Source organism: Nematolebias whitei, chromosome 3, assembly GCF_014905685.2.
Source record: "Nematolebias whitei isolate Nwh7 chromosome 3, NemWhi1, whole genome shotgun sequence".
Taxonomy (NCBI): Eukaryota; Metazoa; Chordata; class Actinopteri; order Cyprinodontiformes; family Rivulidae; genus Nematolebias; species Nematolebias whitei.
This window is the reverse complement of record NC_056500.1, coordinates 5,859,268-5,868,234: the sequence shown is the minus strand read 5'-3', so window position 1 is coordinate 5,868,234 and position 8,967 is coordinate 5,859,268. Positions and strand designations below refer to the sequence as shown.

General features: G+C 41.5%; 1 protein-coding gene across 1 annotated transcript; it reads left to right on the top strand.

The window, feature by feature from the left end:
* Positions 1-574: 574 nt before the first annotated feature.
* On the top strand, positions 575-7,774 carry LOC119430499 (uncharacterized protein C1orf226). Its single transcript, XM_037697916.1, has 4 exons — positions 575-605; positions 2,023-2,219; positions 2,340-2,464; positions 7,135-7,774. The coding sequence occupies exons 1-4, from the start codon at positions 575-577 to the stop codon at positions 7,772-7,774; spliced, it is 993 nt and encodes a 330-aa protein (XP_037553844.1).
* Positions 7,775-8,967: the final 1,193 nt, after the last annotated feature.

Genomic DNA, 8,967 nt, shown 5'->3' with positions numbered 1-8,967 from the left:
GATGTGTTAATTTTCATCATTAGATGTTAACATGATGCTTGCAATGCGTCCTTGTTTGACTATCTGCCCGGTGATCATCCACACACACACACTCACAATTTAACACAACTTATTAAATTTACATTTATTAGGAGATGAATGATGGTTTTACTGTGCACTTCTCGTCTGTAGAATTTGATTTGCAATCCATTTACTTTCAATGCTGCACAATGTTGTAAATTATGTTTCTCATTTCTTTATGTCTCCTTAAAGGTAATGGTTTGTGTATCGCATTGATTTGTATTAAACAAGTATATTTCCTCGAGCTCCGTGCTAATGGGCCTTTGTAGGTTCCCTGATTGGAGCAGAACGTGAAATACTTACTGTGTGCAAAGAGAAGTCAAGGTTAGCCTCTAGTTCCAAATGGCAATATGTTTGCTCCATTTGTCTGCTCAACACGGTGTAGTTTTCAGATATTCTCATCCAGTATGAGCTTTCAGCATGGCCTGTTGTGTCCTGCTGTCGAGGACACACCTGAGCTGTGCACCTTTACCAACAATATGATCTAAAACCCCATGCTTCTTTGTCTCATTAAATGCCTTCCGAGAAATATTTGTCTCCAAGAGGTAAGTTATATATTTTCAAATGGGTTGAATCTGAGCGCCTTACTTGTTTTTATGATCTTGCATTTTGACCCCGTTCTGCTTCATTGGATTTTGTTTCTGTGCATGTGTATTTTTGCAGCAGTTTTGATTTATTTTGCGTTCTCTGATCATTGTACACGCTTCTACCATAGAGATTTGTCATCATACGTTTTGTGTATTCTCATGAAAATGCCTGTGAGTCATGTTGTGATGATGAAACATGGGATTGATCTGAGCAAAGCTGCAGAGCGTAGGCAGACGCCGAGCTGCAGAAATAACTCTGAATACTTACTGATACAAACATGTCCAGTACGTAAGCAGTACATACCTGGTACCTGGATCTGACAAAGTCTATGGTACAAACTCAGTACTTCCGCAGTACATACCTGAAAAGTACCTGATATTTACCTGGTAAATACATACTTGAGGTATGAAAAGTACTATATATATATGTATATATATATATATATATATACCTGTTATGTATGATGTACTTACAATGTTAGTACCAGATGTGTACTTACAATGTTAGTACCAGATGTGTACCTGGTATGTATCAGGAAATCATAAGAAAAATTCCCAGTATGTTAAAGGTAAATATGTACCTGAGGTAAGTAACGGGTATGTACCCTGTACTTACAAGGCAAGTACCAGGTATGTACCCTGTACTTACGAGGCAAGTACATAGTATGTACCATTTACTTACCTGGTAAGTACCAGGTATGTACCCTGTAATTATGAAGCAAATACCTGGTATGTACCTTGTACTTACGAGGCAAGTACCAGGTATGTACCCTGTACTTACGAGGCAAGTATGGGGTATGCACCCCATACATACCTGGTAAGTGCCATGTATCTACCCTTTACTTACCTGGTAAGTACCAGGTATGCACCCTGTACATACCTGGTAAGTGCCAGGTATGTGCCCTGTACTTATCTGGTATGTACCTATATGCACCCTGTACTTACCTGGTAAGTACCATTTACAAACATGGTACAAACCTGTTATGTACTTGGTATGTACCTGGTACCTAACCTGTATTTTCCAGTTACATACACAGTACTTTCCTGTTACTTGCTAGAAAAATACCAGATACTTACCTGTACCTCGTATGAAAGTACCTAAGCCCAGAAAAGTACATGGAATGTCCAAGGTTCTGTTATGTATTGCTACCAATAAGTTTTATGAAATAAACTTCTAAATTATAACATTAAAGTTTTTTACAAAACAGAGTTTTTCTGTGGCATGTAAAAAAACAAACAAAAAAAAAAAGTTTTTATTATGTAATTAATGTTCTGCAGCTTTGCTTTTACCACGCTTTCAAAACCAGAATTTTCAGGTTGAAATTCAAATGTTGAGCTTCTTGTCTCCCTCTTCCTGTCCTTGTTCTCTGTGCAGTTGATCAAAGTTTGTTTGAGAACTCTGTGGCGCAGCAGCAGAGTCCTCAGACCTCCAGGCTCAGTCAGGTGTTGGCCCGACGGCCTCCAGCATCGGCCTATTCCAACGCGGGGTCAACCTGCACCGAGTCTCCATCCTCTGGAGGACAGCAGAGGCTGAAAAATGCTATTAACCTGGGCAAGGCGGTGGGGGCAAAGGTCAGTGCAACCTTCACTGAAATAGAGCGCTACATGGTGCAGGTCCTCAGGCGTACCCACATAACTTAGTGGTTTCGGTTTGTCCGTCTGTTTTACTTTTTATTTGTTCTTTTCTCTCAGGTCAACGACTTGCTGAGAAGAAAAGAACTCAGCCACCTCGGAGACATCGGAGTCACAGAGATCAACAAGAATGTTGGTGCTGTTTGGAGCTGCATGGACCAACTCGGCCCAAATACCACCAGCAGGTGTGCAAACACATCTTTACTCCTTCATACACACAAACACGCGTGTTTTTGTTGAGTTTTTTTACGTTTAATACAAACCTTTAGTGAGAGATTCTTCTGAATTTTATTTCAATGATTTTAGGATAAAACTTCTTGAATTTACTTTTATAAGAAAACGCATTCTCCTGAGGAGAGATCTGTCAACTCTGTGGCTCAGATAAAATGAATAATGCAGGATTTTTTTTTTTTTTTCTGTGAAATGTGCTTTTGAATTAATAATCGTACCTTGAAGGCATGAAGGACTTGTCCCGAATTAAACTACACTGAATTTCATTGTTGAATTTTCTACTTTGTGTTTTTATGTTTATCACTGATTTGGTGATGGTGAGTCTATAAAGGGCACTTAATTTGATTTTACACATTTTAAACTATGTAGGGGTTGTAGTTCATAATTGTAAAATGTGTTTTTATGTCAGAAATTGAAAAATATACCGTAAAAATCCAAAGTGTAAAGCAAAGCAAGGCAGCTGAGTCCAAGTTGCTGTGATGTTATGATGTTAGGTGAGTCTCGAGCCTCAGACAGAGCTGCCCGCTGCAGCTCAAACAAGACGTTTAGGCTCCTGGAGGTGGTTAGAGTTGCTAACCATGGAGCCTTAAGTTTTGTCTCGGTGCTGTATCCAAAACAAACAGCAATATCCTCCGCTTGGCTGGTAGGAGGTTTATTTTTTCCTCCTCTTGCCTGTGTTTTTGGTGGATCTCCACTTATCCCTAACTGGAATAAAAAGCAGCAGGTTGACGTGTTCACCTGCAGCTTGGACAACCTTCATCGGTCAGTTGGGGAGGAGGAGCTGAGCTGGATTCTTGGGGAAAGTGCAGGTCCATCATCCACCTATACATCTATTTGGCGTGTTCTTGTTAGAACTGTCTGTTTGTGTTCAAAACAATCCAATTTCTGTAAACATCAACTACAACTCGCCCGCGTTGTGGTGGTCCTCCCTAATGTGAAACTGTAGCGTACTAAACCACACATACTCTCATTATTAATTAAATTCATTTCAGTTTATTTTTATAGCGTCAAGTCACAACAGAAGTCGTCTCAGAGCACTGTAAAAAAAAAGTTCATGTACATAAAAATCCAATTAGTAAAGTTTTCTATCTAAGGAAGCAGCTGATTGTGTTGAATCTTCACGTTGTCACAGTCTCCCATCCTGAGCGAGGACAAAGGAGACAGTGGAAAAGAAAAACTCCCTTTTATAACCAGAACTTTTTTCAGGACGACCGGGCCTTCTGTTTCAACCGGCTGGGGGTTGAGAGGACAGGAAGGAGAAACGGACAGAGAATGGCAGGTCCAGGTGAACTTGCTATAGGATGAATGAAAAAAAAAACACGTTAAGATAGAAATAATTACAAATGCAAACTATTCATTCGAGGAAATATGGCCAGTTTGTCCTCCAGTAGTTAAGCCTATAGCAGCATAAGTAAGGGATAGCTCAGGAAACCAAGCCGACCCTGACTATAGGATTTATCAAAAAGGAAGAAAAAAAAGCCTCATCTTAAAACTGCACAATGTGTCAGCCTCACGGACAGAAACTGGAAGTTGGTTCCACAAGAGAGGAGCCTGATAACTGAAAGCTCTGCCTCCCATTCTGCTTTTGAAATCTGCATTCAACATCATCCAGACTGATTTGTTTCACCTCAAACTTGTCCTAAATGCCGAAAAAACCAAAGGGATGCTTTTTTCAAATAGGAAGTTGGTCCCAGCAGTTCTTCCTCCGATTTTATCCTCAAATGGTGTCCCCATTGAGTTTGTTGATTCCTATAAATATTTGGGTATCTTGGTCGACTCACATCTTTCTTTTAAGCTCCATGTGGAAAACTTGGTAAAGAAACTGAAAGTTAAACTGGGTTTCTTTTTCAGAAACAGATCCTGTCTAACCCTGAATGCTAGAAAACACCTTGTATCTGTGACTTTCCTTCCCTCCATTGATTATGGTGACATTATTTACATGAACGCTCCTACAAGAACCCTGCAGATGTTGGATGCTGTCTATCATGGTGCACTAAGATTCATAACTGGCTGTGATTATCATACACACCACTGCACCCTGTATTCACTGGTTAACTGGTCATCATTAACTTCACGCAGACTCTCTCACTGGTACATTTTCATCTTTAAATCACTTCTTGGTCTGCTGCCTTCATACATCTCCTCCTACATGTCTCTGCGTGAGTGCAGCTACAGCGTGCGCTCTCAGGACATCATTACCTGCAGTGTTCCCTCAATGAGGACTGAACTTGGCAAAAGGGCCTTCTCCTACTCCGCTCCTGTTTCCTGGAACATCTTACAAAAAGATTTGAAGCTCTCGACCTTGACCTCTCTAAGTGTCTTTAAGAATCTGTTGGACTCCTGGCAGGAACCAACGCAGACATGTTCCTGTTGTTAGTTTTCTACATTTGTCTTGGAATCTAGCTGTTTTTTGTTTTGTTACCTTTTCCTTTTAGCCATCCTATTTGTTAAAAAAAAAAAAAAACTGTAGTGTGCTTTTTTATAACTGTTTATTGTTGTTGCTGTTGTCCATTGTTGTCATTTTTCTTTGTTGAAATCAGGTCTCTCTTGTAAATGAGTCCTCGAGGCTCAATGGGATTTACCTGTATAAATAAAGGTTGATTGATTCCCATTCTGCTTTTGGAAACTCTAGGAACCACAAGAAAACCTGCAGTCCGAGTACAAAGTGCTCTGTTAGTAAAACATGGAACAATAAGATCTCAAATATAAGATGGAGCTAGGATGTTGAGAGCTTTGTAGGTTAGAAGTAAGATTTTGAATTCTATTCTAGATTTGACAGGGAGTCATTGGAGAGAAGCTAAAACTGGAGAGATGATCTCTCCCAGTAACTCCAGTTAAGTGGCAGCAGCATTTTGGATCAACTGAAGACATTTTAAAAAAGTATTTGGACACCCAGATAATAAACCATTGCAATAGTCCAGTCTAGACGTGACAAATGCATAAACCAGTTTTTCTGCGTCATTTTTAGATGTTTCTGATGTGAGTGATATTACGCAGGTGGAAGAAGATGGTTCTAGAAACATTTTTAATGTGGGGGATAAAAGACGTGTCCTGATCAAAAATAACACCAAGATTTTAAACATTAGAGCTGGAGGCCAGATTAATGCCATCCATAATCATCATTACATTACCTGGCTTTGAACACAAGGTCTGCGGTGATCTCAGTAGCTCTGTAGACCTTCTCGTACCAAAGCACCATGTTGCATGTGCCCCGTAAAATTCTCCTAAACCACCGAGGCCTGCTGCGGAGATTATTTGATGTAACTGCTGGGTTGTAAGAACATGAAGAAGACGTGAGTTGAGGTCTTGAACTAAGAACGTTCAGCTGCTTTCTGATATTTTAAAAAATTTTGAAGTGCACAACCTCCTTATGAAAAAGTTCTTTGGGTCGGGATTTCATTTGCTGCTGATGTGCTCTGCTGCGTGAACAGAGGAACTAAGAAAGGTTCTTACAGGTTCTGTAAAAGTTCTTGCAGTGGTAGGAAGAGCTTCTTTCATGGTGGTTTTGATTTGAACGAGGCGCCGTCAGACTGTAGACCAGATGAAAACGGGGACTACTAAGAAAGGTTCTTACAGGTTCTGTAAAAGTTCTTGCAGTGGTAGGAAGAACTTCTTTCGTGGTGGTTTTGGTTTGAACGAGGCGCCGTCAGACTGTAGACCAGATGAAAACGGGGACTCTTTCTTTTTCTCTCCGCCTGACTCCTCCATCAACGCGTTCTCATCAGTAGGCAGAAGCAGGTTGGACGACTGAGTCATCGTCTTGATTTCCGTCACTGAAATTGCACGAAAACTTTAAATGACTGCGATTCAGTAAAAATGTGAAACCGTTTAATAACGATTCAGTGAAGCACTGACAGGAAGACGTTTTGTTTGAAAGGAAAAGTGACTTTCATCCATTATTTTTACGGATCTTCTAATAATTTTATCTTTTTTACATGTTTGGCCTTTCTCGCCTTAAAAGCAATAAAAATCAAAAGTGTAATAAAAGACTGAAATCATCTCATGTTGAGAAGGAGCATTGTCTTTGACATTTTGATCAAACGTTGTGATGTTATTGGCAATCGCATGTTATAGAGCTCTGAGTTTATGTTATGAATAACTCTCAGCTACTACCAGATCACTTTTTAGCTCGACGTCTGTGAATTTGACAAAGTTATGACCATTTTTGTGTTGGCTAAGGTTGATTAACTGTGGCCACCAAGTTAAATTGGATTGCCTCCAGAAGTTAATCAGTTGGCGAACAATATCCAATTGTTGCTTTCTGAGAGTTTTGTTCAAATGTATTCAGGGGCTCATGAGATATTTTGCTAACAGACTCAGAAATATGCGTTTTGTTCTGTGAAAGGATTTTGTTTTTGTAAATCTGATTATAAATTGACTTGGAAAGATAAACTCTCTGTGAACAGTTTGATGCTGTGACTTCCTTCAGTTTTCTCTTTGTTTTTGTATTTTCGTCTCTTCGTCTCATCCTCACACCTGATTATCCTCCTCATCCTCACACCTGATTATCCTCCTCATCCTCACACCTGATTATCCTCCTCATCCTCACACCTGATTATCCTCCTCATCCTCACACCTGATTATCCTCCTCATCCTCACACCTGATTATCCTCCTTTCTTTCAGTCACATCTCCTCCTTCGACTCGTTCCCTCGTTTGGACCCGCCGCCGCCCACGGGGAAGAAGCGCCTCCCTCGAGCCCTGAAGACGACCCAGGACATGATGATCTCCTCTGATCCTGTGGTCTCCTCCTTGGAAGCGTCAGACTCCCACTCCTTCGTCCCCTCGCCAGAAACGATGCCCAAAGAGGAGACGAGGAGCAGCGAGGAGCAGCGGAAAGGACGTGAAGAGGAGGCGACGGATAACAACCCCGCAGAGAACAAAGTTTCGGCTGATTCAGAGAGCAAGGAGACCAGCTGTGAGCTGGATGGAGTCTCAGGAGGAGGAGGAGGTGAGGAGGAGGAGGGGGTGAAGGGGAGTACTGAAGGAGGTGTGGAGGAGAATCAGTTCCAGCTTCAGCTTTCCGTCCCAGACCTTATCAACAAAGATCCTCCTCTGGACTCTAAATCCAAACCCTGCGACGTGTGGCAGAGGGCATCCTCACCGGACTCCCGGCTGGCCTCCACCCCCCGCTCGGGCAGAACTCACTGCCGCATCAGCCTGGGGGAGGAGGTCCTGCTGGGGAACGGTGCCCCCTGCAGTAAGGACTCTGGAGGGGGGGCTGAAGACGCAGAACCTCATCCTGACCTGCTGTCCTTTGAGTAGCACCCAGCTCCATCAGCTCGGAGGATTTTCTTCTGGAAACGGGAACCAGTTTGTTTGGTTGTTTGTTTGTTGTTGTTTGGGGGGGGGGGGGGGGGATCGAATCTGTTGCTTTTTAACTTTTTCTCTGCTTCTCGGACAATTTTAAAGGTCGTCATTGGCAGACGTGGAGTCCGTCAGAGACAACAAGTCTCCTTTTTTATCAGTCTGGCTTTAAATGATGGACGAGACGCAACCAGAGAAAAATGAACGGGAGGTTTTATTTTCAGATATTTAAGTCTTAACAAAAGAAATCCAACGTCTTCCCTGCGTTTTTCTGCTTTTGACAACCAGATGCTGTAAGGATGAATGTATTGTAATGAAATGTACTTTTAAGTGGGTTGAATTCAGTTCAAGGGGGGTGCACAAAGTTTTCTAAATCTAATGAAAACTCCAGATTTCTGACTCGTTTAAGGGAATCTTTCATTACATGTTAAAAACGTACAGAAGCTGCTGCGCAAAGCCCCTGCAAAGCACAACTAATATATGTGAAATAGCATTATTATTTACATTGACTCAATTTAAAAGAAGCTGTTTGTGTGTTTCCAGCTTGGGAAACAAACGGCAGGTTGATGGATAGGAGGGAAAAGTGAGAGTTGAAGGTACAAGGAACGTGTTGAAGTGTGAAATGCTCAGGTGAGGTTCTCTCCGTGGGAATGACAGGAAGCAGGAATAAAAGTTTCAACTTTATCCATAAATCCTCAAACAGGATTTGCTCACAGCGAGTTTAACAACGATTCTGTTGGAGCCAATCAAATTTATTAAATGTGACCAAGAATTTTAGTTTTCAGGGTGTCAATTTCCTGCTTTCTGCACCGGTAAAAAATAATAATAATAATTCTGCTCAAAGAGAAGTAATCAATTAGTGCATCTGGATCCAGGTTGGTGTTCTCCTCCGACTGCTAACGTCGGGACAGAGAGAGATGTGTGGCTCAGGTGTCATTAGGAACAAGGGAAGGCTTTTGTTTTATTTGTTGAACTGAAGAGCGGAGATATAATGAGCCGTCAACGGGAAGAGATGAAAGAGGAGCGTTCTGTTCGAGCAGATCTTAAAGTGGCAAACCAAAGAGGGAAATTAACCGCTCCGACAGCTGGGGGCTAAAAAGAAGCAATAACACGGAGGAGATGCTTTTCTTCTTTATTTCATCTTTAAAAAG